General features: G+C 41.5%; 1 protein-coding gene across 2 annotated transcripts in view; it reads right to left on the bottom strand.

Moving 5' to 3' along the window:
* The window catches only part of HDDC2 (HD domain containing 2), a 605961-nt gene extending 593574 nt beyond the window's left edge, over positions 1 to 12387 (bottom strand). For both annotated transcript variants that reach the window (XR_009549597.1, XM_007528349.3), the window contains exons 1-3: positions 12245 to 12387; positions 8923 to 9044; positions 6840 to 6942 (exon numbers count right to left, since the gene is read on the bottom strand). Coding sequence is in view for 1 of the 2 variants with exons in the window: in XM_007528349.3 (XP_007528411.1) it covers positions 6840 to 6942; positions 8923 to 9044; positions 12245 to 12331 (312 nt within the window). In the remaining variant the exon portion in view is untranslated. The remainder of the gene's footprint in view (positions 1 to 6839; positions 6943 to 8922; positions 9045 to 12244) is intronic.
* Between the last annotated feature and the right edge of the window lie 288 nt (positions 12388 to 12675).

The following is a 12675-nucleotide window of genomic DNA, read 5'->3' as shown; positions in this document are numbered from 1 at the left end:
TTTCCAAGTAGGGTGTAAACAGGATGTGATGTAGAGAGGGTGGAGAGAAAAGTGACTGGTGAAAATCAGGGTGTGACAAGGAGAGGAGCAAGCAAGAATTCTACCACTGAACCACCAATGCCCTGGAGGGTAGTGCTTGTTAACAGAGGTTATGTAAATAGAATACAGTGTTATGTAAATAGAATGCAGGGGGGATTAAACCAAATGAAACAGAAGGGGTTTTTAAAAGCAGAATTAGAAGCATACCAACAATTCCCCCTTTCTTTTTAACTAATGGCCATAGTATCAGAATTGTGGGGTGAACAGAAACCTATATCGTACAAGCGTTTTCAAAAGAATTGGCATATGACATGGAGGAACAAAACAGGAGAGCAGCAATAACCAGTGTGATGCCAAGGGGAACGTTTCTTGCCTCAAAGGGCAAGGCCTAGCAGGAGAAAGGGCATTTCTTGCCTCTGGGAGTACTTCATGCCTCTGGGGGCATCTCTTGCCTCAAAGGGTGTTTCCTACCTCTGTGGACATAACCTAATAAGGAGGTAGAGTTTTCTGTCTCTGGGAACAGAGCCTGCAGGTGAGGGGACATGGTCTATAAAGTCTCAAGGCAATTGGCTGAAGTTAGTCTTTGAGAAACACAGCAGCGTGTACCAGTAAGTCTGATGGAGGTGTCAGTTCAAAGTAGATGACCATGGAAGAAAATGCCAAGGGATGAAATGCTGCATGTCTGTCTCGATGGGGAATGTCAGCCACCAGAATTCTGCTTTTCTTTAGAGAGTGAGCTTTGGAGTCTGTGAATCTGTTTCTTCAGGTCGTGCCAGGTCACATCATTGGCTTCCGGGGGTGTGTTGTAGTCATTCCATCTTGTGGGCGATGTCAGAGAACAGGATCCAAATGGATTTCCAGGAATTCCATTTGAGTAGATGCTTTTTCATGTGAAGACTTGACAGCTGAAATTCACTTACTTGTCAAACAAAACTTGTAGCAGATTAGAAGTTTACTATAATTGATAACTCCATTATAATTTCCTTTCTAGTATGATTTTGAGGTTGTTTAAACAGTTTAAACTCAATAAAATGTGGAAAGGTAAACAGAAGAACCACGGTAGAAGCCTCAGGCATGAGAATAATTAACATAATCATTGCACTATCTGCCCCACCCATAACTCATACCATTCCAGGATTAAACGTTTCAGATTTATGCCAAGACATAAAAAAGAAATCAAAGGAGGGAAAAAACAATTTTTTGGATTGTTTCTGGATATCTCTAGAAATCATGGCTGTGTCCAGCATTTTTTTTTTAAGTCAATGTCAAACAAAAATTCAGTCATTCAAATCACTCTCTTATGAAACAGATCTCACCATGTAGCATCAAGAGTCCCCGGAGGGCGTCCTAGTCCAAAAAGCTCCTCGAAATTCCATTTAGGGTGCTTCTGACTGTTCCTGCTGGATTGCTTCAGGCACCCATTTTTAAAAGTGTCTTCCCATCGAAGAAAGAATCCAATCAGGAGAGTAGAACTAACCACGTGTCTCCACTCTTGGGGACTGCCAGGGTACTGGAGAATGCTCCTCAAACTAGAGTAGTCCTTCTCAGTGGGAGAAGAATTCCAGAAAGTCCCAGGGGAAATCCCCATGCATATCCCAAGCTCTACGACGGTCATAAAGAACCAAATTATGGCCGGGAGCAAAATGCAGTCCTTCTCCTCTGGAAACATGGGCGAGGGAATCCAGAAAGTCCAAGGAGAAATCTCTGTGCATCTCCCAAGCTCTATGATTAGGGTCACAAGAAACCAAAGTTCCCGGTCAGGGAAACAAAGTGTGGCCCAGAGCAAAATGTTCCAGAGACAGAGTAACTGTCTCATGATGAAACAGTAGAGGCTTTGGCAAACCTCTTCATAAGTAGAAGAGAAGACCATAGTGCATAGGTAGGCAAAGTCTTCACTTATCTGGGAGTTGTGCAGGTCCGGTCCCATGTTGTAGGTGCCATATGTTGTTTTCGATGGGCTGGCTTCACAGGCAGGTAACAGACGACCAGGGACTCATGGTTGAGCTGTACGCAGTATCTCTTTATTCATGCAGGACGCAGCGCAATCTATACCAAGCTAGACTAAAACTAACACAACTACCAACTAACTAAAACGAACAATGTTGTTCTTATATACTTTCCAAGTAGGGTGTAAACAGGATGTGATGTAGAGAGGGTGGAGAGAAAAGTGACTGGTGAAAATCAGGGTGTGACAAGGAGAGGGGGCGGAGCAGGCAAGAATTCTACCACTTAACCACCAATGCCCTGGAGGGAGGGTGGTGCTTGTTAACAGAGGTTATGTAAATAGAATGCAGGGGGGATTAAACCAAATGAAACAGAAGGGGTTTTTAAAAGCAGAATTAGAAGCATACCAACACACACCCTCTAAAATTGCAGCAAACAAATAACAGACAATGTTGTTTGCACTCTTCACAAAATGGTGCAACAATTTTCTAGACATAAATTCCCTGATATAATTTGTTATTATATGTAATTTGTTATTATACAATCAGAATTGCATTTTGAGCCCTCTCAGGCAGTTAAATTCCTATTTGGCTACCTATTCCACAGAATCATGCCTATCTTCCTATATAAGCCCTCTGAAACCAACTACCCGAAAATCCAGACTTGTCATTGCTAAGAATAAGGTATGCCACTCTTACTTCTATACTGAGTTTCATCTTGTTCTCACAAAGATGCAGAGTGACAATTTCCCTACCTTCTCCCTGTTAGCAAAGCATGTCAGAAGCCTTGCCTAAAGTTCTAAGGTAAAGAAAGCTAGCAGCAAATGTCTTCTGTCAGCTCCATGACAGAAAGCCCACAAGTATTATTCATCATACACACATCAACGGTGAAGTGCAACAGCACGGTTGTTAACTGTAAACTGGATTCTGATGAGGGTTTAAAAGGCAGTGCCTCAGCTGCTAGTTTGGGGATCCTGAGAAAATGACTAGATCCTCTATCCTTCTGTTTTTTCATCTTGAAAACGGTGTCAATAATGGTATTTATGGGAAAAGTCTGTTGTGATGATTAAGGAGTTAACATCTTGCTATGTCTCTCTGCCCATGATAAAGTTTGATTATTTTCCTTTTAATCTCTCAGTTCCTTAGCAGCTTTAATCCTCGCCTCATATACAAATGACTCCACCTGCCAATTTAATGTTTCCATTTACAAAAGAAAATAATGTGCAAATGCTCAATTATAGCTTCCAGTTCCATCCCACTAGTTCTTGATGATACCTCCCAAGCATCATTTGCCAGCTTGGGTTATAATATAAAGTTAATTGTATTCTGTTTAGGAAGGGAACTGGATGACAAAGTATTGTTTTTGGCTGTTTACATATTTTTCTTCTATTCCCTTATTTTCCCTTTCATCTTAATACCTAATCTTCTCCAAAACAGTTGGCCTTCTAGGTTTACCAAGTAGTTTTCTTCCCTCCTACTTCAGCTAAAAGCCTTTATATGCGGTCAGATAGCCTCTGGGCAAATGATGTTTCCTGGTTCTCATTATGTGTGTTCTACAGGAAACCAAGAAAGCTTCATTTAATTTTCTGAATCCATAGCAGAGATCTAAATCTTGTTCATACACACCATCTGCATAAAGAATTGCTCACCTCTGTTCCCAAAGCCTAACCAGCAGCAGAAGAGGTAATGGAATATGAGTGCTTTCCAAGTCTTTGGTTTCTTGTCCAAGAACTTGTTCTTTATGATGTTCCCCTTGTCCCTTCTGAGTGTGACATTTTATTCTTCTGTGAAGCACAAGTGGGCAGCGACCAGGCTTAATGAGGCTGGAAAAGAATTCCATCTTTGCCAAATGGTAGTGCCCAGGAAGACAGAGGCACTCTTTCTGATTATTTGAGTCCTCTTTATACCCTTTCATGAAACATCATTAGCCAGGGCTCAGCTTTTGAAAGGATGGTAGGAACAGTTAGAAGTCCTTCCTATTGATTCGTTTAGTTCAGAAAACTCTAACTTGTTCCTCTATGGGAGAAACTTCAAATTCTCAGTGTACCTACAAGCAGACAGTTTATTCTTTTTTTCTTTATGCCACTTTATGGTCTTTGATTACCCTGTAATTTCAGTATGTGATTTTACCTCAACACTGTCCAGTTTTGCCCTTGAATAAAACGATCACACAGCCTGAAATGGGCTATATAATTGAAAAGCACCCCCCCTTCCTTCCCTCTATGTATCAACTGATCATAGCTCCTTTCTGTAGCTCAGTATCTTAAGAGAGTTGGTTTCTCTTTGTTTTTCTTATCATTTTTAAAGGTTTTTTTTTTTAATTTTTTGCCTTCAGGGTTATTGCTGGGGCTCAGTGCCAGCCCCACGAATCCACTGCTCCTGGAGACTACTTTTCCCCCTTTGTCACCCTTGTTGTTCATTGTTGTTGTTGCTAAGATTATTGTTGTTGTTGTTGCTGGATAGGACAGAAAGAAGTGAAGGGAGCAAGGGAAGAAAGAGAGGGGAGAGAAACATAGACACCACTTGTGAAGCGACCCCCCTTCTTCCCCCCCTGCAGGTGGAGAACCGGGATCCTTATGCTGGTCCTTGCGCTTCATGCCATGTGCACTTAACCCACTTGTGCTACTGCCCAGCCCCCTTTTCTTAGCATTTTATTAGGGAAATAATGACTTACAAGATGGTTACTGTCACATTGTGGAGGGAAAATGCAAGACACAGGGGATCCTGGAGAGCATAATTTGTTTTCAGAGTTTGAACATGTGGAATAGAGACTCACTTTGTGAAAGATTCCCTTTTCTCTTCTCTACCCCCCCCCCTGCATTATATGAAGGGGGAGTAGTTTAGGAGTAAATGAAAAGGGGGCCCTGGTGTGATTTACATAAAAAGGGTCATAAAGAAGAAGGGCTTGGACAAAGTGGGGTCCTTGGCTTTGTTTTTTTTTTTTTTACCTGGGTCATTGACTTGGGCTCTTGTCATAATAAAGGAGGTCCAGAGACCCTTGGGGAATCTATCCCCTGAGCTTTTTTTCCTGACTTTACTTTGCATGACTAATAAAGAACGAATTTAGAAACCATTTATAAACCTGAATGTGTGTCCTCTGAAATTCATTTCAAGTGAAACAGTGATGTACCAACAGAAAGGGGGGATCCTTCTGATTTCTAGATCCCCTCAACAACACTGAGTACAATCTCTTAGTTCACTATGATAGATGCCTGTGCGAGACTCCCCCAAATTTAAGTCCTCCACCACAGTTGCTAAGTCCCCAGTGCCCTCCCAAGCTCCTTCATCTCACTCTTGACTTTACTGCAATAGACCACACCTAGTCCGAGTTTTACCCAGTGTTTTCTCTTTTTTCTGGTTTCTTAAGCTCCACCAAGAAGTAGGTTGTCATTTAACTCTTTTTGTTTTTCATCCTCTGCATCAAATATGTCTTTCATTTTTACCCTGGATCCTGGACTTTAAGAGCCCAAATTGACAGTGATTCAATATTTTCCTAATATTCATTCTTTCTTGTCAATACAAATATTTTCTTCTTTACTTGTAACCATTAAACTAAAGGTATAATTTAAAAATCAGGACCAGAACACATAGCAAGCAGCAACACAAAGGATATTCAGAGAGAGGTCCCTGTTGGGTCCTTATCACTACCAATAGTTACTAATAGCTAAGTAGTGGTCTGATGATAAATAATAATCATAAGAAATAAAATTCACCAAACAATAATTATAAAAATGAGTATAACTGTAATTTATATAACTTCTCTCCAAAGAATTTTAACTGAGAAAGGCCAGGCCAGGTGGTGGCATATCAGGTTAAGTGCATACATTACAGTGCTCAGGGACTCGGGCTCAAGTCCCTGGTCCCTGCCTGCAGGGAGGAAGCTTCACGTGTAGCAAAGCAGGGCTACAGGTCTCTATCTCTCTTTATTTCCCTCTCTATCTCCCCCTCTTCTCTCAATTTCTCTCTGACTCTATCCAATAATATAAATGTATTTTTTTAAAAAAAAAATTAAATGGTATGGAAATTCCTACAAGTTTCAGCTATTTCCTTCCTTCCTTCCTTCCTTCCTTCCTTCCTTCCTTCCTTCCTTCCTTTCTTTCTTTCTTGCTGGGTTTTGGTGCCTGCATGACAAGTCTACCACTCCTGGCCACCTCTTTTTTCTCTTGTTTTCCCTTTATTTTATTTTATTGGGAAGGGAGAAACTGAGAGGGGAGGAGAGACTGAGAGAGGAGGAGAGACAGAGAGGGAGAGAGAAAGAGAGACACCTAGAGCACAGCATAACTGCTCATTAAATGTCCCCTCTGCAGGTGGGGGCTGGCAGCTCGAACCCTGGTCCTAGAGCACAATAACTCAACTAAGTGCGCCACTACCAGGTCCCTATTTCCACTGTTCTACTGAAAGCCAAACTATCTATATGCACACACTAATGACAACTATAACCAACATAATTTCCTATCCCAGCATTAAATAAGGCTGGAAACAAGCTTGCATTTCTGTGTTTCTGTTAAAGCTGAGAAAATGCAAAAAATCAATTCACAGCTCACTCCAGGAAATCCATACCTAAGACTGTTAACCAAACAAAATAAAGTAAGCATTAACTCTGAAACTTTTGACTCACCAGTTCTACCCACCCTAAGCCATCATGTCTGAAATGTTAAGCAACTCCAACTGCAAGCCCATTTTGTAGATCTAAAATAGACTCCAGATCAGTCCCTAACATTCTAGAAATATCCACCCTTGACCTTCACTTTCCTGAGGAGGTGACCTCCTCTACTGTAACAGGTCAATCAGCCTTAAATTTGTTTCTGCAACAGGTTATTCTCTTAGTCTTTTATGCAACAAATAGTTATCACTCACCTCTTCTCGCCTATGTTTTTCTTCTTTGGGGATGTTATCTGCTGGTGCTATGTCCCCAACGATGCATTCTGCCATGTCGTGAACCAGGGCTAGACGTACACATCTGACCAGGCAAGAAATGATAGAAAATGACACAGAATTACATTCACTACAAGTTCCTTCTCTATACTACTTGAAATTATATAATAAAGATTTCTCACCTCAGAGTATTTTAATAAAATATTTTCTCTTTCTTGGTGCATGCTTTTCTTTTCAAAAATTTTAAATTATCTTTACTTATTGGATAGAGACAGCCAGAAATTGAGAGGGAAGGGAGTGATAGAGAGGGAGAGAGACAGTGAGACACCTGCAACGTTGCTTCACCACTGGCTTTCCCCCTGCAGGTGGGGACTGGGGACTTGAACCCGGGTCCTTGAGCATTGCCACATGTTGCACCGCCACACAGTCCCATAATGCATTATTATCTAAAGTAGTTATATTCTGTCTGACGGCAACAGTTTTGAAGCAAAATTGCTAGTTAATACTTCAGTACTATAACATGAGACTGCTAGGGAAATTGTTCCCCATGTATCATTTTTATAATGGCTGCTTTTTTTCAAATGATATTTGAAAAGATCAAAAAGCCAAGAATTGACCTGTTTATAGCATTTATTTATTGATGCAAAATTCAGAAACAACTATTTCTCCCACATACTACTTTTATGTTTGCATGAGGCCCTTAATAAAGAAATGGGTGGAACTGGAAAGATCGGAGTTTGAGTCCAGCAAGGATGTTTATTAGTTAAGTGACTTTTAAAATTCGCTCAGATTTATCATTCTTCATTTCCTCACGGGTATAGAAAAAGTACACAATGATACTGCTACAATAATAACAAAGTTTAGCATGTTTTGCTTTCCTCTTATCAAGAAAAAATAAGCCAGATTCCTCAGAGGCTATTACTGCCTATATTCCTCTCCCATCCAATTCAAATCTCAGACGGTTCTTTGGTTCATCTCAGTTCAAAACCTTGTACATCTTTTACTGATTGCTAAAACCTCTCAATTTCTCCATTGTTGGAACAATGGGGCCAACCTGAGTGACTAATCAACCCTTAACGGCAAATGAAATGTATTTCCTTCTCATTTTCAAAATGCCCCTTTATTTTCCCACCATTAGGACTTGGCTATCTCAGCCTTACTGCAGGCTGTGCTTTCTCCTGCATGCTAACAGTCAGCCCGTTAGAGCTCCACTCTGGTTCTGCCTCCTCCAAGAAGAGCGCCATCTCTCCTGTCAGAATGCTTTGTAAACCTTCTAGTATTCCTTATTTTGTGCTTTTTAAGAAACCACTTTAGATCTGTGTGATTCATTTGTGCCTTATTTACTGTGGTATATGGCTAAGAAATGTTGTTCTGTGCTCAGAATATTTTAAAAACCTGTTAACTGGAGGAAAGAAAAGACATTCTTTTCTTGGTTATAGCTTAACACACACCGCTCCAGAAAATCATCACACAAATGGATAATACTCACAGAAGGGATAACATAAAAGTACATAATATGCCAACATAGCACACACCTTCAGGGCCCTAGAACCCTAAACATTTCCACACTTTCTTGAGATCTGGCCAACTATTTACTTGTTAAGAGAAAATCTAGAATATACTTTACTGAAGCAATTAACATGCATAATTTCCCTTCTCACATCATGAATCTGTATGACTTGCTTCAAATAATTTTCTTGACATGTCAACTAACCTATGACTTTGACACAGAACTCAGTCATTAAGTAAAGTACAACCCTTAAAAACAGTTTAGCACAAAGTGCAAGGACCGGCATAAGGATCCGGGTTCGAGTCCCTGCTCCCCACCTGCAAGGGAGTCACTTCACAAGCGGTGAAGCAGGTCTGGAGGTGTCTATCTTTCTTTCCCGCTCTCTGTCTTCCCCTCCTCTCCATTTCTCTCTGACGTAACAACAACGACATCAATAACAACAACAATAATAACTACAACAATGAAAAAACAAGGGCAACAAAAGGGAAAATAAATAAATCTTTTTTAAATCTTAATACATGTATATAGAAAACATCAATGTTCACATTAACTCACCGATCTTTATTAAGTTTGTCATCTTTGGTTACCAGAGCCATAATTGCCATCCGGTACATGTGATCTGACACACTTTCTGGACTTTCAACATTTTGGTATACCCAGCCAGTCCGTGGAACTCTCTAATGAAATTGAAGAAAAAAAAAAGTCAAAAAAATATTTTAAACAGATCTACATAAAAACTTAAAAATTATAGTAATGTAATAATAGTATAAGTCTTCAATAACCCATTTATACCAATGGATAGATCTTCCAAACAGGTAGTCAGTGAGGAGACACACTAGATAACTTGGATTTAGTAAGTATATACAAAACAAATTCTACTCAGAAGTATCAGAATAAACATCCTTTCCAAGTAAGCATGGATCATTCTCTTTTTTAATGTTATATAAAAATAATTTATTATCTTTATTTTATTTATTGGATAGAGACAGCCAGAAACCAAGAGGAAAGGAAGTGACAGACAGAGAGAGAGAGAGAAAGAGACAGAGTGACACCTGCAGCCCTGCTAAACCACATGCAAAGCTTTCCCCCTGCAGGTGGGAAGCAGGGTCTGGAACCTGGGTTCTTGTGCATTGTAACACATGTGCTCAATCAGGTGTGCCACTACCTGGCTCCCACATGGAACATTCTCAAGGACAAATCCTACACTGAAACAAAAAAATAAGTCTCAGTAAATTTAAGGAGACTGAGAAAACACTAAACATCTTTTTCCAAATGCAATGGAATGGACCAACTACAAACCTCCCAGCTTCTCTTACAAGGTCAACATTGTCCTGATATCAAAACAAGAAAAGAAAAACTATCTGTCAATCTCTCTGGTGAACATAGATGCAGAAAATACTTAAGACTACACTAGCAACTCAAACTGAGCAATACAAAAGCTTACATAAAAATCAATCAAGGGGAGTCCAGAAGTAGCGCAGCGGGTTAAGCGCACGTGGCAACGATCAGCCTAAGATCGCCCAGGCTCCCCACCTGCAGGGGTCGCTTCACAAGCGGTGAAACAGGTCTGTAGGTGTCTTTCTCTCCCCTTCTCTGTCTTCCCCTCCTTTCCATTTCTTTCTGTTCTATCCAACAACTACAACAATAAAAGAAGGGCAACAAAGGGAATAAATAAATAAATAAATATTTAAAAGAAGAGTCTTATGAAAAAAAAAAAATCAAGCAATGTAGTCCAGGTGACACAGCTGATTAGATATTAGACTCTCAAGCATGAGATACCAAGTTCAATCACAGCCATCACATATGCCAGCTTCTCTCTCTCATAAATAAGTCTATATTTTAAAAAATCAATATTTATTCCAGGGATATAAGATGGTTTAACATACAGAAATCAACTGCTTAAAGAAAATTACGTCAACAATATGGAGGATAAAAAAATCATGTAACTTCTAAAAAAAAAAAAAAAAAAAAGGAAAGGAAAAGCATTTGTTGAGATTCAGTATCCAGGGAGGCGGGTGGTGGCACAGTGGGTTAAGCACACACCGCAGGAAGCAAAAGGGCCTGCTTAAGGATCCCGGTTCCAACCCCCGGCTACCCACCTGCAGGGAGTTCGTTTCACAGGTGGTGAAGCAGGTCTGCAGGTGTCTATCTTTCTCGCCTCCTCTCTGTCTTCCCCTCCTCTCTGGATTTCTCTCTGTCCTATCCAACAATAATTCAGCATCCACTTACGATAAATGCTCTGAAGAAATTATCGTAGAGAGAACACACCAAAACATAGTAAAGATTGAGAAACCCATAATTAACAGCATACTCAGCAGAAGTACATCTTAGATGCCACAAATGTGATAAAGGGCTAATAACCAAAATGTATAGAGAACTCACCAAACTAGGCAACAACAACAAAACCACCCCACCCATAATAGGAAAGAATATGGACAGAATCTTCACCAACAAAGATACAAAAGGTCAACAGATACATGAAAAAGTGCTCCAAGCCATTGATTGTCAGAGAAATGTGAATAAAGACAACAATGAGATACCACTTTACACCTGTCAGAATGCCATATATAAGAAAGGATAGTAAAAACAAATGTTGATGCAAAGAGACTCTTGTGCCCCAGGCTCCAGAGTCCCAGGTTCAACCCCCACCCCCCACCCCCACAAGCCAGGGCTGAGCAGTGCTCTGGGAAAGAAAGAAAGAAAGAAAGAAAGAAAGAAAGAAAGAAAGAAAGAAAGGGAGACAGGAAGAAAGAAAGAAAGAAAGAAAGAAAAAGGAAGGAAGGAAGGGAGGAAGATAGAGGTGGTAACGATGTAGAGAAAAAGGAATCCATTATTACAGCTGGTTGAACTGTATTTTGGTCCAACCCTTGTGGAAAACATCTGGATTCTCAGAACACTAGAAATGGATCTACCCTATGATTCAACCATTCCTTGCCTGAGGATATATCCAAAGGAAAGTAAACACACTGACCAGAAGATACACACACACACACACACACACACACACACACACACACACTGCTCAGCTATATAAAAAAAAAAAAAAGAAAATCCAAAACGATGAAGTCATCTCCTTTATTTCATCCTAGATGGAACCTGAAGGTATTATGCTAAGAGAGGTAAATCAAAAAGAGAAAGACAAATACCAGATGATCTCACTTATAAGTGGAACTTCAACAAATGTGAAAAGGAGAACACAAAGCAAACCTTAGACTGGATGGTTATGGTATGATCTCACTCATAGAAGAAACCTAAGACTCAAAGAAAAGGGAAAACACATGAGAATTATTAGTTAGATCTCATCCAGCATAGCAGATCCAACGACGCTACAGTGAGAAGGCTAAAAGGAGGGTGGGAACCGGTTATATACTATGATGGAAGAAGATGACAGGTTGCGGGTGGGGGTGCGGAGCTGACACCTTTAATGGGAAGATATTAAACTGCAAAACTCTGGCAAGATTCTCGTAAATCAGCTTTTCCTTAATAAAGTGACCTAGACAAACTGTGGGACCTACGGGCTTGCAGCTGTGGCCACCTGCCTTGCTGCGGGATCCGGGAATCTCAATGTGCTGGGCCAGAGCCGGTCTGGGTGAGAGGCGCCCTCCAGGGCTGGGCTGTTCACTCCAAGGCGCACAGTCTACCTGAACCTAGCAACACCTAGTGGAGTCTCGCTGTCTCTGCCTACAGGCCCGATAGGCCATGGCATCCAGAGGTTATTTCCATTCTTGAAGCAAGTGGCGGCAGGGTAGAGAGAGGCTGAAGCTGCAGAACTGACTGGAGTTCGAAACCCTGGTTTGGGGAGGCCCCGCCTGACCTCTCTCCCGGCGCGACCGCTTCTCTGACAGCAGAGGAACTGGTTCGGTTCGGGCCCCCTCACCTTGAGCTGCCCCACCAGCTTCAGGAACCGCAGCAGGTTCCCGGACCTCTGGCTTGAAGAGGAGGGAGCAGCAGAGGCCGAAGCCATGGGCCCAAAGTGCAAACCCGCGGGACCAACCACGTGGCCTTCGCCTGAAGCTCCTCCCTTTCTTCTCCTCCTCCGCCCCCCCTCTGACGCCTCCTCTTCCTCTTCCCGCTTCCACCTCCATCCTCCCCTCCCTCCCCTTTGGTTCGCCCTGCCTCCTGCTGGGCGGGCTTAACCGCTCTAGTTGTCCCAAATGATTTTGTCCCCAGGATCACCTTCCTAGCGTTTGGCTTTGATGGCTTCCCGGTGAGCATTGTACGCTCCAGGCGGTCACAGTGTGACGCCAGGCGCACATTAGGCACTCCTTCTGTGTCTTCTCTATCATTTCCATCAGATAACCTAAAGCA

The sequence above is a fragment of the Erinaceus europaeus genome, chromosome 4, assembly GCF_950295315.1.
Source record: "Erinaceus europaeus chromosome 4, mEriEur2.1, whole genome shotgun sequence".
Lineage (NCBI taxonomy): Eukaryota > Metazoa > Chordata > Mammalia > Eulipotyphla > Erinaceidae > Erinaceus > Erinaceus europaeus.
This window is presented reverse-complemented; position numbering and strand designations above follow the sequence as displayed.